The sequence below is a fragment of the Bactrocera tryoni genome, chromosome 2, assembly GCF_016617805.1.
Source record: "Bactrocera tryoni isolate S06 chromosome 2, CSIRO_BtryS06_freeze2, whole genome shotgun sequence".
NCBI classification, from domain to species: Eukaryota; Metazoa; Arthropoda; class Insecta; order Diptera; family Tephritidae; genus Bactrocera; species Bactrocera tryoni.
In genome coordinates, this window is record NC_052500.1 from 81,253,122 (window position 1) to 81,273,858 (window position 20,737).

At 36.0% G+C, this 20,737-nt stretch overlaps 4 protein-coding genes across 6 annotated transcripts; all 4 read right to left on the reverse strand.

Moving 5' to 3' along the window:
- Positions 1 to 2,018: 2,018 nt before the first annotated feature.
- Positions 2,019 to 3,543, reverse strand: LOC120769405. Its single transcript, XM_040096383.1, has 2 exons — positions 3,395 to 3,543; positions 2,019 to 3,340 (listed from the first exon to the last, which is right to left on the reverse strand). The coding sequence occupies exons 1-2, from the start codon at positions 3,539 to 3,541 to the stop codon at positions 2,258 to 2,260; spliced, it is 1,230 nt and encodes a 409-aa protein (XP_039952317.1). The 5' UTR covers positions 3,542 to 3,543; the 3' UTR covers positions 2,019 to 2,257.
- A 4,436-nt stretch (positions 3,544 to 7,979) lies between these two features.
- Positions 7,980 to 9,412, reverse strand: LOC120769371. The gene is made up of 2 exons (XM_040096335.1): positions 9,302 to 9,412; positions 7,980 to 9,247 (listed from the first exon to the last, which is right to left on the reverse strand). Exons 1-2 carry the CDS (start codon positions 9,350 to 9,352, stop codon positions 8,171 to 8,173), a joined length of 1,128 nt encoding a protein of 375 aa, XP_039952269.1. The 5' UTR covers positions 9,353 to 9,412; the 3' UTR covers positions 7,980 to 8,170.
- Positions 9,413 to 10,327: 915 nt separating this feature from the next.
- On the reverse strand, positions 10,328 to 11,015 carry LOC120769637. Of its 2 annotated transcripts, none has more exons than XM_040096741.1 (2): positions 10,955 to 11,015; positions 10,328 to 10,869 (listed from the first exon to the last, which is right to left on the reverse strand). In XM_040096741.1, exons 1-2 carry the CDS (start codon positions 10,985 to 10,987, stop codon positions 10,375 to 10,377), a joined length of 528 nt encoding a protein of 175 aa, XP_039952675.1. In that variant the 5' UTR covers positions 10,988 to 11,015; the 3' UTR covers positions 10,328 to 10,374. The 2 variants fall into 2 exon arrangements, with proteins under 2 accessions (XP_039952675.1, XP_039952674.1); XM_040096740.1 differs by having other exon boundaries at positions 10,928 to 11,015.
- Positions 11,016 to 15,519: 4,504 nt separating this feature from the next.
- On the reverse strand, positions 15,520 to 16,240 carry LOC120769212 (E3 ubiquitin-protein ligase RNF12-B-like). 2 transcript variants are annotated; one of them, XR_005704830.1, is made up of 3 exons: positions 16,151 to 16,240; positions 15,652 to 16,087; positions 15,520 to 15,560 (listed from the first exon to the last, which is right to left on the reverse strand). XR_005704830.1 is itself a non-coding variant. In XM_040096105.1 (2 exons), the coding sequence occupies exons 1-2, from the start codon at positions 16,199 to 16,201 to the stop codon at positions 15,704 to 15,706; spliced, it is 435 nt and encodes a 144-aa protein (XP_039952039.1). In that variant the 5' UTR covers positions 16,202 to 16,240; the 3' UTR covers positions 15,615 to 15,703. The 2 variants fall into 2 exon arrangements, 1 of the variants encoding a protein (XP_039952039.1); XM_040096105.1 differs by lacking the exon at positions 15,520 to 15,560 and having other exon boundaries at positions 15,615 to 16,087.
- Positions 16,241 to 20,737: the final 4,497 nt, after the last annotated feature.

A 20,737-nucleotide genomic window follows, 5' to 3' on the forward strand; every position in this document is an offset into this window, starting at 1 on the left:
TCGCCTTAAGTTCCATTATGAAATGGTTTTATTTCCACACTTATATTTAATAGCAAGGTGAAGGTAATTTATTGTGGTTTGGTTTTCGCTACTCTTTTGGATTTTTACGGGAGAATTTCTAATTTAATTTTATGGTTATGAAAAACTATAAATACGTGGAAAATTTAATTATTTATAGATATTTATTACGGCTATGAAGATTGCCAAGATATGGGAAAAAATATCTAAAACTTCATCATATTACTTCACAAGGCATACTATCTACAACTTCACCATATCTGAGGAAAACACACCACTCTTCACCGACCAATAAAAGATATAGTCGCCACGATCACCACCTCTTTTCGCAATCAACCGCCTTCAAGTATACACAACCCCGAATCCCCCAATCTCTATATTTGGATTCATTCATCTCCACAGTGACACTTGACCTGTTTCGAAGTGGTTTGGAACATTTCAAGCTTTTTAGAAGACATCAAATGACTTTCTTTAACAAAACACAAGTATTTAAGTGTCAAAAAAACAGTCAGTGAAGGTCGAGAAGTCATCGAACACTTGCGTATATGAGATATACTACTAAGAGCAAAAAATTGTAAGACTTTGTTCATGATTTTAAAATTTTTATTTTTTTCTTGAAAACTCATGTCGTTCACCTCAAAGTTATTTACCTTGGCCCAAATACTCTTTTGCCAAAGTTTTTTCCATCCTCGAAAGAATTGTTAAACTCAATTTCCAGAATACCCTTCATGGCGCGAAGCAATTCACGTTTAATGTCTTCAATTTACTCAAAACAGTTTCCCAGGAACGGTCGTTTGAGTCTGCTGAATAGCCAGAAGTCACACGGAGCCAAATCAGGCGAGTACGGTGGTTTTGGCACGATATTGGTTAAAAAGTTGGCACGCAAAGAATCAATGCAGTCTATGCCGTACGACGGCGCATTATTGTGGACCAAAAACCAAGAGTTGCCGGCTCATAAATCCGGTGCCTTTTTACAATTTGTTTCACGCAAACGGCACACAACACTAAAATTATATTCCTTGTTCACAGTTTGGCTGGATGGAAGGAATTCGGAGTGCACCACACCTCGATAATCGATGAACACTGTCAACATAGACTTGATTTTTGACCTGCGTTGACGTGGTTTTTTCGGCACCGGCTCACCTTTGGCACGATGTTCGGCCGACTGACCGTCTGTTTCCGGGTCCTGAGTCTAGAACCAAGAGTCGTCGCCATCGTTAAAACGTTCCATGACATCTTGGTAGTCGGAAAGCATTGTTTTACAGACGTTAAAGAGACGCTGTTTTTCGAAAAATTTTAGTGACGTAATTGACGTGTTGATCAGCAGCTGACGTTGATGACCGTTCATATACAGTAACGTGTCGGTCTTGATCGTCACGGAAGAAGTGACGCCACTGGAACATAAACCGCATCAAACAGTAATTTTTTCGTGATGCAATGGTGACTCATGGAGTACGTGTGAATTGCTGCCTGACCATTAACGCATATTATGCTTATTGACGAAGCCATTCACCCAGAAATGAGACTCATCGCTGAAGATGATTTTTCGGTGAAAATAATTTTCAAGTCGTTGCTCAGCCCAATTCACGAACATACGACGACTTTGGAGGTCAAACAGCTTCAGTTCTGGCGTCAATTTGATCCTGTAAGGATGTTGGCCAAAATCTTTCGCAAAATTCAGCACAACGGCGTTACAGAGTTTCCCAACGCTTGAGAACGACGTGTGAGAGATTGATTTTGTACTGTGCTTGTGGGCTCAAATTTTTCCACTACACTAATTTAGGTCTACTTTTGTAGCGTCCTTATTGAAAAGCTCGTTATATATATTATATACTATGGCTCCGAGGGAGAGCTACAACAAATTATACCAAATTCGAAGTTTTATGTTCAAATGTATAATACCAAGGCATATACTCGAATACATATTTTAAATTAGAAAACAGAGTCATCAAGTTACTCAGCGCAACAAACGAGCGGGCAAAATAAAAAACCATAATATGTATAAGAGATTCCAAAATTTCTGATTAAAACATAATTTATTGATGAAATAAATAATTACTTACAAACACAAACATTATTTGCTTGCTCTAAATTTAAAATATATCAATTAGTTTGCACAAAAAAATAAATAAATAACTTATTTTTGTACCACAACAGCATAACCGCAAAAGCACATCATAATTTAGCTGCTCGGAAATCATTATTCCACGCTATACCATAAGACAAGTATCGAAGCTCTCTAATTCAGCCAAAATTGTTTAAAGACATCAAAGTGTTCTTTAATTACGTCTGTCATTGTGGTATTGCCAACTAACAACTTGAAATCAGTTTCTGTGTGCACTTTTTGTGCAAGACAAAAAATCCTATCGACAATATCCCTTAGCCAGGTTGAGTCTTCGTCATCCATTTCTTCATCCATTTCTTGATTGATTCTTCGCAGCTTCTGGTGCATAAGTTTTCCTTGCATAGTTCCATTAGAAATCTCGTAGCTTTCAATATTTATCAACATTACAGACAATTCGATTTTTTCTTTTCTATTCACGGGATTCGCTTTCAATTTGCTTTCAACGACTGTTGCCGAATCACGTACGAGAATCACAGCAAATGCGCGGTAGGCGGTATTGGCTGATGTTACGGCAATCTCAAATGCTGGAATTACACATGAAATCTCTTCAATTGCTTGTTTCTTTTGCCTTATTGGTGCACTTGTGGTGTAGATTTTATACTGTGCTCTCTTAGATTTCGGGTAATCCAGCCAAAATCGCGTAAACACATCGAAGTGCTCGCTAATTTCTTTTTCGAATGTGATCTGATCAACCAAATTATCTGCAACTCCCTGTTCTTGAGCTCTTAGCACACTACAGACGACGCCTGCAATCATTTGATCCAACCAAGCCGGTTTGTTTTCGATCTTATTGGAATTAAAGATATTGGCGGCTATTTCTCTTATAGCATTGTACATTGCTTTGCCTTCCCACGTGATATTGACTGTACCGAAATTTTTTCGCATAAGGAAGAAATGGGCGATGGTCGTTTCTTTGTCGCTATACTCGTACATCGCTTTCACTTCTCTCAATTTGGTTGAACTGACTGTCCTTGAGTCGCGCACCAAAACTTCAGCGAATATTCTATAAGCCTTTTCCAAAATATTTGGTGGTGTGTTAGTCAACCTAATTGTAGCGCATAAATTGTCACACGTTTTAGTTGTCACTTCCTCCGAAGAGTGCAACTGATCCGCATACTTAATGTCCCTTACAATTCCCTCATCTTCCGCCGAGACAAACAAAGGACTAAATGACCATAGAGGATGCGCTGCCGCTAACTGAAAGGAGCAAAAAGATTATTTGCTCAGTAAAACCACATATTATATACAAACCTCCGTTACAAGCAAGCCTATCATTACAACGAATAATCTTTGCGCCAACATTTCCAATCTTTTCTCACTTGCGGTATTCTGCTGTGAATTGTGATGTGTGAATTGTGAAGACACACTGACTGATACTGAGCTTCTTGCGCTGCTCATCTAGCGTTTTATATCATTCAAATTCATTTAGGAGGACTGCATTGTCGCCGTTATTAATTATTCAAAAGTGTGTTCTTTTTAATTGACCATCTGTGATAACATTGTATTTTCCGGGGTTTCTTTCCATGAATTCCGCAGTATCAGTTTCACAGCTAAAATTTCGTCATTATTGTAAATATTTACAATGTGGAAGACAGAAATTAGAACAATTCAAGATATTTTTCTCTGTAATTAGAATAAAAATTGATTAAGAAAAGCTTAACAGGAAGACTTACTTGGAAAGCTTTGATGCAAATATTACTTAACGGTAATACCAGGTTGTTCAATAAGTTTTGTCGATTGATAAGAAAAATATAATTTTATGATTCAAAATTCATTCACCTTATAATTCAGTACAATCTCCCTGAACATTAATACACTTGCTCCAACGATCCTCCAAACCATCCCTGAAGTGAGAAACCGGAAGGTCTACAAATACGCTTTATCGGCCGTCATTACCTCTTCATTTGATGAAAAACGCTTAACACCGATATATTATATATTTGGAGTTCTGGAAACAAATTGAGTCGCTGGCCGCCAAATCTGATGAATACGGTGGAGGCTCCAACAATTCGAACTTTTTAGAAAATTCCTTTCGCATCCCAAAAAAAATTTTGCTGTGAAAGTTGCATTCGAATGTATTTTTGTTCCATTGTTAGCGAATGCGAATGCGGCACCCATTGTGCACATAGCTCGTCATCAATCGTAGTAAATCGACGATCTTCCGAAACCTTATCCTGTCAAAAAATTAACACTTAGTTCTTATATTTACTCAATCAGCCAGCGATATCCCGCTACCATGTTTATCGTAGTTATGAATAAGCTCCAAGGTAAGGCTAAGTCCGAAATAACTGGAGTTAGATGGGATCATTGAAGGCTCTTACTTATTATCTCGGAAGCATCTTACGGACTTCTCATGTAAAACATTTCTTAAAAAGTTTTCAACGACAATTATTACACTTCCAATATTTTAAAAGAATACGGCAGTATATTTATACCCAGAACAAGGTATATTAAGTTTGCGATGATTTTTGTAATACTCCCAGAAAATCTTTGGTGATCCTATATATATGTATAAAAATTATGGGTGATGGACTGAATCGATTTAGTCATGTCCGTCTTTATATACATGAACTGCTTCCTCAGCTTCCGACATACCGTACTGAAATTTTTGCACACGTCCTCTCACCAAGAAACTGCTCATTTGTAAAAACTAATGCAAACTGACCGATCCAACACAAGTCCTCGTATGGAAAACTCTGCTATTTGACATGGTATCTTCACGAAATTTTGCCTAAATTATGATTCATGGCATCACTACGATTTTCAAAGAAAGTGTTTATACAATGTGTTTTCTACAGCATATAGCAACCATACAAACTCACCGATTCAACTCAAGATGTCTTCACAACATTTGACAAGAAATATTACTTATGACAACAATCAATTTCCGAAGAAACTGTTTGGAGCGGACTGCTATAGCATATAGCTGCCATACAAACTGACCAATTAAAATCAAGACTTTGATCTTCTATTTATATACCCCTTTATGCTATGAGTAATGCACCTCAGGGTATTATAGTTAGTTTCGGTGCAGCCGAAATTCAGGTTTTTTCTTCTTTTCGTAAGTAAGCCCATAAAAACAACTGTTAAACGAAGAAACTTCATATACGCCGCGAGCATATTGCGGTCACATGGACTTGTATTGTGGTCGAATATTTGTGGACGAATCTAAATTTAACTTATTTGGATCAGACGGGAGAGTAAACGTATGGCGAAGACCGAATGAAGAGCTGGATCCGAAACATCTTCGACCTACATTGAAACATGGGGGTGGACATGTGATGGTGTGGGGTGCTTGTTCGGCTGCAGGAGTTGGAAATCTTTGCTTCGTGGAAGGGAATATGGACAAATTCCAGTATTTACAAATTTTGCGAGAAAATTTAAAGCAAAGTGCAAATAAACTGGGTATAGGGAGTACATTTCACTTGTATCAAGACAATGATCCGAAGCATTCGGCCCATATCGTGAGAGAATGGTTATTGTATAACTGCCCTAAAGTCTTAAAAACACCCCCGCAATCTCCTGATTTAAACATAATTGAGAACTTATGGCATAAATTGGAAATTGAAATCCGGAAGCGCGCAATATCAAATCAAAATGATCTCAAGACTGCACTAATGGAAGAGTGGTTAAAAAATACCTCCCGACTACACAAAAAAATTGGTGGAATCTATTCCTAAGGTTAAAATCAGTTATCAATCAAAGAGGTTATCCCACAAAGTACTAATTTATATTTATTTAATTATATTTTTGTGTATTTTCTTAAATTTAAATAAGTGGGCCATTTCATTTGGCTCATATATGTAATTCGATATGAATTTCTTGTTTTGCGTAAATATTGAAAGTATTATTTTATCAATGAATATTTTTAAGTTTTTTTTTGTTGGCTATTGTCTAAAAGTTAAGAAAAATAAAAAAAAAGAAAAAAAAAAACTAAGCTCTAGTGTTTATAACACGTTTTGTTAACTTCTCACTGTATGTATATTATCTAGTTTTTACTATACATTTCATATCGAACTCTTGCGTGCCAACAAAACACTTCAACTTTTCAAAAAGTTTACTCTACTAAAAGACAATATCTGGCACTATATGTATACATATATTCATGCAGATAAAGTTGGTTGGTTGATGTAGATTACTTTCTGTGAAGATGTTTTCCACCAATCCAGAATTAATGGTTTTAATGAAAATATGGCTTGTGTTGCTGCCAACTAAAAATTGAAAGATTTGGTTTGACAAAAAAATTATGTAGACTGTTGGTAACCATTAAATACCTGAAATACAAAGCAGCCTGTCACCAGAGCGAGTATTTGTTTGAGCCCCAACATCTCGACCATTTCTTACTTTTGTTCTGAATTGTAATGACCCGCTGGCAGGCACTTAAGTTCTCTCATAACCAACCTTTTATATTTTTCGCATTTGTTTCGTAGAATTGCATGACATTCTATAGCTTAAAATGTCTCACTAAAAATTGGAGTTAAAGTTTTAATTTTCCGATTTTTTTAATGCTTTTCGTCATGCTTAGACATATATATGTACATCTTAATATACCATATCGTCACCTGGAATGCAAAATAACGTAAAATTTTCGTAGGTTTACAGGGGAAGCAAAAAACCGTATAAAAAGAAAACTACTTCAGATAGTGAAACAAAAATTTTGAAATCTGAATTATGGTTTCATGTTAATATTTTAGATGAAAACTTAATAAAAAATAAAGCAAATTTTATAGAAGTGTCTTACGTATTTTCATTTCTGAAACAAAATAACGTATGATCAATCGTAATTTGTATGAAAATTTAAAATCTTAATATTAATATATATTTTTTTAATTTTAAATACAATACATTTCCCAGTTTTTAATACTTCATATTTCATGTTATTTTTATTATTAAAGTGTACATAAGTACTAAAAAAATTAAAATATTTCAAGCCAAAAAATTAAATGAATATTCAAATGATATACAAGTATTATCATAAAAGTAATGACAGTCTGCTATAATCAAAGCTTTAAGGTCCTGCAGATTTTGCCATTTCTTCTTGGTTATCGTTTAAATTTACGGGTGCAAAAGATTAGGCTGGTGAATTACTAAAATATCACTGGCCTAAACACTCGGAAATCTTCACTCACCTTGATTTCATATCGGATCACTTGGATCATAGAGTCGCTAAACCGAACTCTGGCGGCTCCTTCTCTACTCACATAAGCCGTTGGAGGAGAGGGGCATCACGGATGGTGGGAAGCTCTCTAACAACTCCACTTTCAGACTTCCTGCCTATTGCGGTGTCTTAAAGGCCGAGGTTGCAGCCATTAATAGAAGCCATATACGACACACATGTGCGTTCGATCTGTATGAAATCGGTTCGCCATACACGACATACAAATCCATTTTACGTATGTACGTTCTTCACACAGTGAACATGTGCGACAATAAAGCGGAAAATTGTTCGTCCGCGATCTTCCCTATTCGGCGACACGAAAAAATGAGTTGCCGAAATCAAACACTTGATGATACGTTTTTTTTTTTAATTTTCAGTATAATTTGGGTATTTCTGATCGCAGACGCTTAAAATTTTTGACACATATGTAATATGGTGTGGTGTATAGTAATCAATAAAAAACTCAATCTTGAATTTTTTGATGATACATTATTTTGTATTTTAGGTGACTATATATAGTATCTGTAGCGGAGTATAGAATGCGATTTTTCATTGCATATTTTGTTAAATATTTGTCTTATATATTTTAAATTGGGAAGCAGAGTCCTTAAGTTACTGATCGCAACAAATGAATAGGTGCTTTCAAATTTCTGATTAAAACATAATTTATTGATGAAATAAATAAATACTTACAAACAAAAAAATTAATTGCTTGCTCTAAATTTAAAATATATCAATAAGTTTGCACAAAAAAATAAATAAATAACTTATTTTTGTACCACAACAGCATAACCGCAAAAGCACATCATAATTTAGCTGCTCGGAAATCATTATTCCACGCTATACCATAAGACAAGTATCGAAGCTCTCTAATTCAGCCAAAATTGTTTAAAGACATCAAAGTGTTCTTTAATTACGTCTGTCATTGTGGTATTGCCAACTAACAACTTGAAATCAGTTTCTGTGTGCACTTTTTGTGCAAGACAAAAAATCCTATCGACAATATCCCTTAGCCAGGTTGAGTCTTCGTCATCCATTTCTTCATCCATTTCTTGATTGATTCTTCGCAGCTTCTGGTGCATAAGTTTTCCTTGCATAGTTCCATTAGAAATCTCGTAGCTTTCAATATTTATCAACATTACAGACAATTCGATTTTTTCTTTTCTATTCACGGGATTCGCTTTCAATTTGCTTTCAACGACTATTGCCGAATCACGTACGAGAATCTCAGCAAATACGCGGTAGGCGGTATTGGCTGATGTTACGGCAATCTCAAATGCTGGAATTACACATGAAATCTCCTCATTTGCTTGTTTCTTTTGCCTTATTGGTGCACTTGTGGTGTAGCTTTTATACTGTGCTCTCTTAGATTTCGGGTAACCCAGCCAAAATCGCGTAAACACATCGAAGTGCTCGCTAATTTCTTTTTCGAATGTGATCTGATCAACCAAATTATCTGCAACTCCCTGTTCTTGAGCTCTTAGCACACTACAGACGACGCCTACAATCATTTGATCCAACCAAGCCGGTTCGCTTTCGATCTTATTGGAATTTGAGGTATTGGCGGCTATTTCTCTTATATCATTGTACATTGCTTTGCCTTCCCTCGTGATATTGACTTTATCAAAATTTCTTCGCATAAGGAAGAAATAGCCGATGCTCGTTTCTTTGTCGCTATACATCGCTTTTACTTCTCTCAATTTGGTAGAACTGACTGTCCTTGAGTCGCGCACCAAAACTTCAGCGAATATTCTATAAGCCTTTTCCAAAATATTTGGTGGTGTGTTCGTCAAACTAATTGTAGCGCATAAATTGTCACCCGTTTTAGTTGTCACTTCCTCCGAAGAGTGCAACTGATCCGCATACTTAATGTCCCTTACAATTCCCTCATCTTCCGCCGAGACAAACAAAGGACTAAATGACCACAGGGGATGCGCTGCCGCTAACTGAAAGGAGCAAAAAGATTATTTGCTCAGTAAAACCACAAATTATATACAAACCTCCGTTACAAGCAAGCCTATCATTACAACGAATAATCTTTGCGCCAACATTTCCAATCTTTTCTCACTTGCGGTATTCTGCTGTGAATTGTGATTTGTGAATTATGAAGACTCACTGACTGATACTGAGCTTCTTGCGCTGCTCAACTAGCGTTTTATATCATTCAAATTCATTTAGGAGGACTGCATTGTCGCCGTTATTAATTATTCAAAAGTGTGTTCTTTTTAATTGACGATCTGTGATAACATTGTATTTTCCGGGGTTTCTTTCCATGAATTCCGCAGTATCAGTTTCACAGCTAAAATTTCGTCATTATTGTAAATATTTACAATGTGGAAGACAGAAATTAGAACAATTCAAGATATTTTTCTCTGTAATTAGAATAAAAATTAAATAAGAAAAGTTTAACAGGAAGACTTACTTGGAAAGCTTTGATGGAAATATAACTTAACGGTACTAGCAACCCGTGGATCCCATCCCTGAAGTGAGAATCCGGAAGGTCTACAAGTACGCATCTTCAGCCGTTATTACCTCTTCATTTGACGAAAAACACTTGCCACGCATAAATTTTTGGAGTTCTGGAAACGAATGGAAGTCGCTAGGGGCCAAATCTGATGAATTCGGTGGATGCTCCAACAATTCGAACGTTTTAGAAAATTCCTCTCGCATCCTAAAAAACTGATGGCATATCCTTCTTGCCCGATTTCCGGACACGAACTCGTTTTGAAGTCGAACAACCAGGTTCACACCACTCTTTAGCCTCTTCTTTAATATCATGGTGGTAGAGCCACATCTTATTCAGCAACATGGTATGCCAACTAGAGTCTCAGTTTTTTAAATATCGGAATTTTAAAAACGTTCTTTTCTTCTCAACACACCGATATTTTGTAGAAACTGCTAATATCAAAGAAATATAGGATATAGCTTAAAGTAACGGTACAATCTTCGAAGAAACCACCGATAAAAAACAAATTTTTGTATTTGTGAAGCGTACATTTGCATTTCAAGTAGTTCGTGTCGTGTTAAATTTTACATTGGCACTTTTTTTTGAAAAACTTATATCATACCCTTTTTACCACAAATATATAGTTAATCCTGGTGCTCCCTCTGGACCTTGTTGTTTTGTTTGTAGTTGAAAAAATGGTTGTTGACCTTTTAGTGGTGTAAGTCCGTGTACCAGATGTTTTCCCAATTCCGATTTTGGCATTCGTATTATGTGAATGTTTTGTGATCTTGATTTTGGATCTTCGTCTTGTTGGATTAATATTCCGTAGTTTCCAGATGTTTCAAGGTTCGGTTCGTCTTCTAATTGTACTTCTTGCAACGGAATCGCTATGCTAGCTTGAGTCACGTCTCCTTCTATTTTTTGATGCATGTAGAGCGGTGATGGTTGTAGCTTGTGTAGAAGTGATATTGGTATAAATTTTATCTTTAATTTAGTATCGTCTTGAGTTGGCGGTCGTGGCTCCAACACTAGTGTTTCTAATTTTTTACCATCTTCATACTGATCATTCCCTAAAGTGATCAGGAATTTATTAGTTTCAGCTAATGTTGGTTTCGCGGTACACTGTAAAACAAGATCGAGTTTTTAAAATTTTCAGTAAAAATATTTTTTTCTACAATACCTGCAAGGCCAGCGAGACTACTACTACTAAAAAAACCCATAATTGGTGTTGTCCAAACATTAGAGTATTCTTCGTTTCTTTTGTAACACATAATGAATAGTTGCGTTGCATGTTGCATTGAATTTTTGCAAAATATACATATTTATAAATTTTAAGAATAAAAATAAAGTTAATTATAAAATTTATGGTAAATGTTAAAATTAAATCAATCATACATATGCATTATATAGCATGACAAGTAAACTGGAAAAAAGTAATTTGTTTTGGTTGATATACATAGTATACAGATAAGAAGTCTTAACATTTCACGAACTTTACATGCCAATCCCTTGGGGTATACAGGGTTTGTCCGGAAACTAATAGGACTGATTTCCTACCGCCTGTACTTCGGTAGAGGGCGTTCCTAGCTAACAAACAAGCACTTGGAAAGTCAAAGCGACGGGTTTTTGTGAGTGGTGCAAGCCGAAAATGCAGCGTTCGTTAGAGCAGAGGTACGCGATTAAATTCTGTGTGAAACACGGTAAATCTGCTACTGAGACGTTTGATATGATCAAACCCAGATGTTGCTTTAGCAAGAAGTGCTGTGTTTCGGTGGCACCAGGTCTTTTCGGGGGGCCGGTAAGAGGTTGCTGATGAAGACCGTACTGGCAGACCTGCGACTTCGACAAACACCGACAATGTGACTCAGTGCGCAAAGTTTTGAACTCAGACCGTCGACTAAGTATTTCTTTAATTGCCCAGATGTTAAATTTATCAAAATCTGTGGTTCATGACATCGTGACGGAGCGCTTGAACATGCACCAAGTTGGCGCAAAGATGGTCCCAAAAGCGCTCATTAACGACCAGAAATTGCTGCGAGTGGAAGTGTGCCAAGAAAATTTGAACATGTGTGAAAGTGACCCCCAATTTTTGAATAACGTAATCAAGTCATGGATCTTTGAGTATGATCCCGAGACAAAGAGGCAGTCTTCCGAGTGACACACGCCGGCTTGGATCCTCTCTAAGCAGCATGCACCTCGGCTCTCAAGGCTTTTCCAGAGAATACCTTCCGATTCAGTCCTATTTCTTTTCGGACAAACTTTATCTTTCGTTTGGAAAATAGAACAATTGTACTTAATTACTTAAAAGTACTTTCATTTATATCTGCTTCGTTCTAGATATTGTTCTAGCTTTGGTGGTGGCTGAAATTTATCCATAGTTTTTGTATCTAGATTTTGCTGTTCAGTTGTGTTTGAAATTCTGCTTGTTCAAATGTTTTCTCCTTAGAATTTGGGTTTCAGGGGATTTTGGAGCTATCACGATATGCTTAACGGGTTCTTTTCCAGATTTCTTTTTTTTGTTCCATTGTAACTGAAGAATGTGAAGAGAATTTTCGAACGATTGCAGCTTTTGGTATACTACCAAATCGGGTTGTTTAGGCATTTCCTGTTTGGATTTTGCAATATCAAGTGCCTTTCAATCTGGATTCGGTATGTTTAACGTATTCTTTGCTAGATGTCACAATTTCTGGCAAATCTGTATTTTGATTGTATTTTTTAACTAACTAACTATTTTTTCGTGTATTGTTTTTTCAGGTTTTGAAATATTAGATGTTTGCCAATCTGGTTCGGCATGTTTAATTGATTCTTTGTCATATGTCGCTATTTTTGACAATTGTTGTTTTTGATATTACACCCAGCATAGTGCTTCAGGCGTTGTTTCCTGACATTTAAGCAAATAAGACGTTTCTCATTTTTTTTTTTCATTGTTTCATGTCTCGTTGTTAGTTCTTGCTACTTTATGAAATTTTCTACTTTGATTTTGCAATTTCCCAGTTGGATTTTGCCTGGTAACAACTGAGGAAGCTGCCAGTTGTTCTGACACTTTCGGTTTAAAAGATTCTTTAGCAAAATTAAGAGTTCTTGAAGAATTTGGTACTTATTTGCTTATGAGATTTTTGATTTGCAGATAATTTTGCATTGACTTTGGTTGTTTGAGAATTTTTCCATTTGATTCTGATTGTTCATGCATTATTTTTTGCTAATCGTGTTTGATACCTTTTCTTACTTCTGCTGTTGCTTTTGTGGAATGTGATTTTGGTAGAGCTTTGAGGACGCAGACGTTAATGAAATAGTTTGTTGATTTACTTAGCGTGATTGAAGCAAGGATATTCCCAAATACGTAGCTATTAACTGAAATATGAAACAGACACCCTTAAATTTTCAATGGAAGTAATTACCGCTTTTCACTAACCTGTGTAGCTCGCGAGACCTCAAGTAGTGCTATTACGTACTGTCGCATTTTTGCCATTCCCTAACTTTTTGATACACTTTGTAAAGTTCTTAATTGCATTTCATAGTTTCAATATTTAAAATTTTGTGCATTCCACAATGTATAACCTTGAAAATTGCCTTCATTATATATAGGGGAGGTACTATTTTTGAGGACATCAACTTTACATTTGGATCGCTGTTAAGAAATTTCAATTAAGATAATTTGTTAATCTGATTTTATATACCAAAGAGATTGTCTCCGTGAAGATAATCTAAGTCTAAGTTCAATAAATAATATATTTATTCAGCGGATCACAGCTCTAAAGACAATTATTATATTCATTTTCTTTCTGCTTCTCTTAGGCTCCATTTCACTTAACAGCAAATTTTATTTTAAATTGGTCAATAAGTTTATTTGGCATTTCAATAAAAATTTACTTCGCAAACTTTTCTTTCTTGCCGATATTTACGTGTAGATCAGGAAATCATTTTGTGGATCATCATTTTGTGGGTCATCACTTTGTGGAGCATTTTTTTGTGGATCATCATTTGGTGCTACTTGAAAATCTTCTGCAGGAATTATGCCCATTTGCTGTAGTGCAGTAAAATCTATCACTGGTTGATTCACATATTTCATATTCAGTCCTAAGGCACTATAGCCACCGGGAACACCGGGAAATTGTGCAGATACTAACTGGAATAAGAAAATCTTATAAATAAAAATTTTAAATAAACAACTTATCCACCTGAATAGCCACGATGGCTACGATTAAAAACAACATCCATTTCTGCCTCATTATTCACAATTTCGTTTCAGATTGTACCATATATTTCCTAACTGTCTAATTGTTGTGAAAGAGTGTTGAACTGATACTGACAAATAAGTCACTTATTTGGCATTTTATATTTTCCTTATAAAAGCGTTGAAAAAAGCGAAATTTTATATGAAACCGTAGAAATTAAAATTTTTCATGACAGTTAATGACAATTTTAACCCTTTAATGCAAAGAAGTCACTTTCGCACTTCGAATTAGTATTCAGATTATACGATTTTTGACTTACCTGAGGATTTTAGTCTTAAAAATTAATATATTTCGACAACATAATACCATATTTGAAGGTACGAAAAGAGTGGAAAAGGTAGGTCGCAAGGAAATCAGAACTCTGGAAATCTGACTGGATATTATGTAGTATATATAAAGGTTTAACATTCTCTAGGTTATTTTAGGATCATTACGTTTTTTAAGATTGATCTTCGTAGCGATTTTTTGTATGCCTGACTACTTTTAATTTTTGAAAAATAAAATTATTATTTTTTTGCTAATGTTTTATAAAGGTTAAAAGTAGGACTGAACACGGTGCATAGTAATTGGACATTAAATATAGTTGAATTAACTATAAAGTATATGACGATTCTTGTTGTTGCTGTAACGGCAGAAAACAGCTCTAATATAATTTGGAGAAATCTAAATGGCTGGGCCGGAAAAACTCCGGGTCCATTCGTGTTGTGTAGACCCGACTCTTGTGGGAACAATCAAGATCTTTGTCTGCTTTTAATTATTTATATGTTTACAGTATTGATGACGGGATAAGTATGTAAATATAACTAATTGCAACCATTTTTTAATTGGAAACAAATTTAAGTTTGAACTCGTAGAAATACTAGTCAAATTTATTTGGAAGCTTTGCATTGCCAGAAACCTTGGACCTACATTTACTTATTGTTCGCCGATAACTTGTAGGCCGTTGGGTCATCATTCAACTTCGTGAGGCACTAATACTTCTAAATCGTTTTAAGGGGTGTCATTCGGTGCTCATATAAAATCATGTTGTCGTGGTCTATTACGTGGGTTATTACGTTTTGGGCCATCATCTCTATTGTATTGAAGTATTTCGGTATCTGACGTAAGCCATTGTAGTCACAGGAAGACAGCTACTAACTGGAATAAGAAAAACGTATAAATTTATATTTTAAGGGAATAACTTATCTACTTGACTAGCCACTATGGCTATGATCAAGCACAACAGCCATTTCTGCCTGATTATTCACAATTTCCTTTCAGATTGTGTATTTTGTAACCGTGTAACGGCCTTGTATGTCAGACTGGGTTTTATACCCCAAACAGGCACTTGTATATTAAGCCGGAGGGTATAAAGTTTGCGTATAAATGATTAGTGTAACGAGCTTAGACGATTTATCCATATCCGTCAGTGGGTATATAAGCAGACACGACCAGTCTTCCTTACGAAGCTGCTTCTTTATTCAAATTGTCATTATCGTACCACTATAACATATAGTTTCTGAGCTGAACAACGATTTTATTTAGTATCACAACATGAAATAAAATTAAAGTTCATTCATACAAGCTCCCATCCGTAGTCTAGTATATTTGAAATTTAAAAAAATCATGGTTTATTATAGTATATTTCAAAATTTCATTGTACAATCTTAATTCTGAAAGTGGGACCTACTTCTGGATCTGATGTGTTGTTACACTTATAATTGAGGGCCTTTTGGCATCAATTACACAAAATTTTTGAAAAACTGTAATAGTTTGTATAGTGTGTCGGTTGTTATTTCTTCTGTTTGTGATTCTGGTTCTGGTTTTGGGTTTGGCTTTCGTTTTGGTGTTGGCTCTGGTTCTGGAGTTGACTCTGGTTGTGGTTGTGGTTCTGGTGTTGCTTCTGTTTGTAGTTCCGGTTCTGGTATTGCTTCTGTTTGTGATTGTGGTTCTGGTGTTGGTTCTGGTTGCAGGGTTGGTTCTGGTTCTGCTACTATTGAGAAGATTGGTTTAAATGTAGTCGTATATATTGGGTTAAATCGCAGAACTGGTTGGTTAACATATTCCAAATTTAACATGATTTTCCCATCGGACTTGGTTATAGTTGGTTGTTGACATACCACAATCTGTAAAAGGCAAAAAATTATTTAAATTACTTCATACATTTTTTTTTCATATTACATCCTAACCTGTACGACAAGCAGGCCTACAAGCCACATTATTGCATGTCTCTGCGCCATCAGTTAGTCGCCTAAAGCTTTCATTGGCATGACATAAAGCAGCACTGACGTTTTAGACATTTAATTTAGCATTTTATATCGTTTTCTAAATTCCAGTTCAATATTAGCATTTCATGCTAAGGTTTGTAATTTGAATTAACATGCCCTAACGGAAAATCTAATAATGTTTAGTTTTCACAAATATTGGGGGGCGTTCTTTTCCAGGTGTTTTGATAGAGGCTTTCGTTTACAAGCACTATTACAATCATTTTGTACCCAGCAATTGGAATAATTAATTAAGAAATTTTTGTTTCCTGAAGAATATACATATATGTAGGTCTAAGCATTAAATTTCTTTCGGATATCTCAGAAACTAACGAACAAATTTTTATAATCCCTAAATGCTAATCTAAAGGTTTCAAGACCGGAGCATACTCTTGTACAAGGTGCTTTTCAAAGTAAACAGGACTTTTTTATCCTGCGCCCCCTAGTAGCGCCATCTATATATCGACTGGTGCGTTAGAATCTACTATGTTTATTGATTGCCCAGTGAGAAGTAAGTTATTGTCAGTATGTTTGTGTTATCGGTGCGAAAATGAGCTTCGAACGTAGAGCCAAGATTCAATTTTGTTTCAAAATTGCTAAAACTTTTACCGAAACGCTTCAATTGATAAAACAAGTTTATGGCGATGATTTCCTATCCCGTAGCAGAGTGCGCGAATGGTTTCAACGTTTTCAAAGTGGTCATGAGGGCATAAATGACGATCAACATGTGTGCCAATCAAAATCCGTGATCACCGAAAATTCCATCGAAACTGTGCGTGAGTTCATCAAAAATCAGCCGCAATCATTATTGAAATTCTTGGAAGTGGAATGGAACATCTTTAAAACATCGATTTATTGCATTTTGACCGAACATTTGGGCTTACGAAAGGTGTGTGCACAATCCGCACAAATTGACTGACCACCAAAAACTGCTCAAAATCCGTCTCATCGATCGACGCTTGTGACCGATTATTTGACCAAAAATCACATTTTAATTAACCCCCGTATTCACCTGATATGGCACCCTGCGAATTCTTCCTTTTCGGAAAAACTCATTTGCCTATGAAAGAAAAGCGTTATGCAAACGTAAAGGCCATTCAAAAGGCTTGCACCTGCATACTGGCGGCCATACCGGCCAACGAGCTAAAACACTCGTTCGACATGCTTTTGGACCACGCAAAAAGCGGTATTGAAGCAGAAGCAAACTATTTGGAATAAAATAAATTAATTTTGCCGAAAAAACTATTTGTTCTGTTTTTTTTTTGGAACACGCATTGTAGAACCTCCAGAGGTGATCTTATAACTGGAATATATGGATGGAACACTTCACCAGTCTGCTGAATGGCAGTGAAAGCAATCACTTGTCTAATGACAACAAAGCGGTTTAAGTGCGTTTGCTCAATCCACAAAAAGGGAGACCCCACAAACTGCGCCAACTACCATGGGATAAACTTCTTTAACTTCGCATATAAGGTTCTATAGAGCATATTGTGTGAAAGGACCTTATCAGTTTGGCTTTAGGTCTGGAAAATCAACAATTTATGAGATATTCACCATCTGTCAAATCTTGGGAAATACCAGTGAAAAGAGGATCTACATACCACATCTTCGTGGATTTTAAACTGCTTTTGATAGTACGAAAAGGAGCGCCTTTGACCATTGCGCGTTGGCCATCGTGAATATCGCATTCTCCTACCTAGCCAACTGTTGTGCATACACAAGTGGCGTTATCCGTGCTATTGAGTGGTGAGGTTATGTACATATCGAACCACTCTCCTTTGTATATTAATTTTCGCAATAACTACAATAACTCTTTTTAGCACAAATAATACGAATTTTTCATTTTATGAAAATATTCGGTAATACAATAAAACGCTAAGTCCATGCTGTTAAATCGGAAATATGAAATAATTTTTTATTTATTGACAATTAAAGACAATTTCATTTTATTTATGTGCAATAATTGGGTCTGTTGGATGATTGTCGATTTCTGTCACTTGTACTTTGCCTGCCCTGTCGCGTCTTGCATCCATATTGGTTGTTCCACATAATCTCTTTGTAGTAGTTTATTTCTGCGATCACCAAATACAACTGATGCCAACTAAAAAAAAAGAAAGCGAAAACACCGAAAATTCGTAAACAAACTTGATTTTGATCAATGATTTTGGATGGCAGCTATATGCAATAGCAATCTCTCATACAACCGACTCCGATCGTTCAGTTTTGGGGCTTCTTTTTGGAAGAAGAGGATATTGATATCTCAATATATATATATATACTAGCTAACCCCTCAGCCGTTGTCCTGCGTGAAATTATGTGTTTAGAAATGAAAAAGTTGAATTTATCATTTCACTTTTTTTTAATGTATCGCAGCTTTATAAACAACTTTTTTTTGTTTCTGTTCCGGTATATAGAAAAGATGGTTTTCCAATTCGTGAGCAAGCCACGTATATCTGGCTGAGTGAAAAACATAGAATTTCCAAATTTATACCATACACTATGCGACTATCCTTGTGTCTCAAATGCAATTCTCACTGGAAACTGAATACGTTTTTGAACTGAAATGGCAATTCGTTAGAACTCAGAGGAATTCGTAAAATCAAGCATTCTGCCCCTTTGTATTCGATATTTGCTTTTCAGAAAGTTGCACACACCATACCATTCACAGTACGGAATGACTCAAATAAAGTTGAACCGCGTACATTAATCAATAGCAACCGAAGATAGAAGCAATCGTCGGGTTTTCGGGTGGATTGTGAAAATTCGGCTTAATGTGTTGAGAACATACCTGGATGTCCATCTACTGATTTGCCTTGCTTTCTACGTAACTATTACTTCGACGATGCATTCCACGTATAATATCAAGGCAATGTTCTCGCAAACGGATCACTGACGAAAGTTGAGAAAAAACTCGTCAATGTTAATTTTGTTGCTGGTGGTTTTCCACTATATTCTCTGGGTTGAAATACACTCTTTGGCCATTCTTCAAATTAACTGCGAGACGCACAACAGTCAGAAAACGCGCATGAATTGCAAAAGTAAATATCCTAAAAAACGCTTAATTGCAGTACACGTATCGACCCATTTTATATTTGCTGATCTCATTTCGTTCAAGGTCAATAACCGCCAAGTTGCTTCTTTCGCGGACGGACTTGCAAACGCATTTGATCGATTTCACCAAACTGCAATACTTAACATTGATATGAGTTTTAAATGTGAATTAGACAATAGTGGTGAATATAATACAGTAGATGTGTTGTCAACTTCGATATTCACTCTTCTAAATTGAATGCTGAATGTTCTGCCATTGCCGTCTGGTGAGCGACGCCTATACAGTGGATATCAATCATTTCAAGTTTGAGTTTCCGAAAGAAAAGCACCTGGATAGTGTTTCGTACATTTATTGTCAGACATACAAACCGAAGTGGAATTGTGATGTCCGTAAGGTACATGAACTCTATTGGTTTCGTATAATTCTGCTTCTATCTCTGGATCAGAAATTTCCGCAGAAATGATTTCCAAATCCAAATTTCATCCAAAGAAGAATATGTGCGTGCGGCAAACCTCTCTTTTGTCACTCAACAGAGTACATCCAGCATCTAACAGCACCACATATACATATGTACGTTGCTTTAAGATAAAGTTTACAAAACATCGCAACTGTTGTTTCAAAAGTTGTCCTCTGACATCGTGGCGATCGCTTGCTGATTGACCGCGATCCATAGTTCCGCACGTATGTCATCGCATCCTGGGAATAGGTGGTCATGTGCCATGGGCTGTCTATATACATACTTATGTTGATGCCAAAATGAACGCGACCTCTTCGTGGCATCGTAACAAATTTCAATCTGTAATTGAGCACTTTGTGTGAAGCACACATAACGTTTTCACTGAATAAATTTTAATATTTTTTTTTTTTGAATAGCCGGAATAAAGAGCGCAAACGGCAAATTTGACAATTGAAAAACCAAAGGAAAAAAGTTGAAAAAAAAAATTTTTGAATGAAAAAAAGTTATTTTTTTGGAATTGTCCAATTTTCCGACTTTTCCTCACGAAAAGCATACGGTTTTTTTATTTCTAAACTTTCCTCGATCCACAGCGAACAACTTCTGAAAATTTCATCAAGATTGGTTCAGCCGTTCTCGAGCATTAGCGTTACTAACAGCATTCATTCGTTTGTATGGGAAAAAGAAAAGGGCTCATTTTAGGGGTTTTCCGGCAATTATTCGAATTTTTTTCGCCATGAAAACCATCCTTGACCCTCAACGAACATTTTAAAAAAATAATTGGCGAAATTGGTCCAGGCGTTTTTGAGTTATGCGCTTACCAACACATTTTACGATTCATTTTTATATCTAAGATATATTACCAGCCTTTCTGTACAGTTAATCCGCTTAATGGAGCATTCATTTAATAGAGCTTTCACCGTATTTTTTATTTATGAATTTTTTTTTACTAACTTGTCTTCTAAGTTGGTTCGGTTCAGTAGTTTAGGCGTCCAACGCGGACAAA

Coding starts and splice junctions, on each gene's coding strand:
- LOC120769405 (XM_040096383.1), bottom strand. CDS start 3,541: ATGAGCAGCGCAAGAAGCTCAGTATCAGTCAGTGTGTCTTCACAATTC. Junction 3,341..3,394: donor TAGGCTTGCTTGTAACGGAG/GTTTGTATATAA, acceptor TGCTCCTTTCAG/TTAGCGGCAGCGCATCCTCT.
- LOC120769371 (XM_040096335.1), bottom strand. CDS start 9,352: ATGTTGGCGCAAAGATTATTCGTTGTAATGATAGGCTTGCTTGTAACG. Junction 9,248..9,301: donor TAGGCTTGCTTGTAACGGAG/GTTTGTATATAA, acceptor TGCTCCTTTCAG/TTAGCGGCAGCGCATCCCCT.
- LOC120769637 (XM_040096740.1), bottom strand. CDS start 10,987: ATGTTTGGACAACACCAATTATGGGTTTTTTTAGTAGTAGTAGTCTCG. Junction 10,870..10,927: donor TAGTCTCGCTGGCCTTGCAG/GTATTGTAGAAA, acceptor CTTGTTTTACAG/TGTACCGCGAAACCAACATT.
- LOC120769212 (XM_040096105.1), bottom strand. CDS start 16,201: ATGGCGCAGAGACATGCAATAATGTGGCTTGTAGGCCTGCTTGTCGTA. Junction 16,088..16,150: donor TAGGCCTGCTTGTCGTACAG/GTTAGGATGTAA, acceptor TGCCTTTTACAG/ATTGTGGTATGTCAACAACC.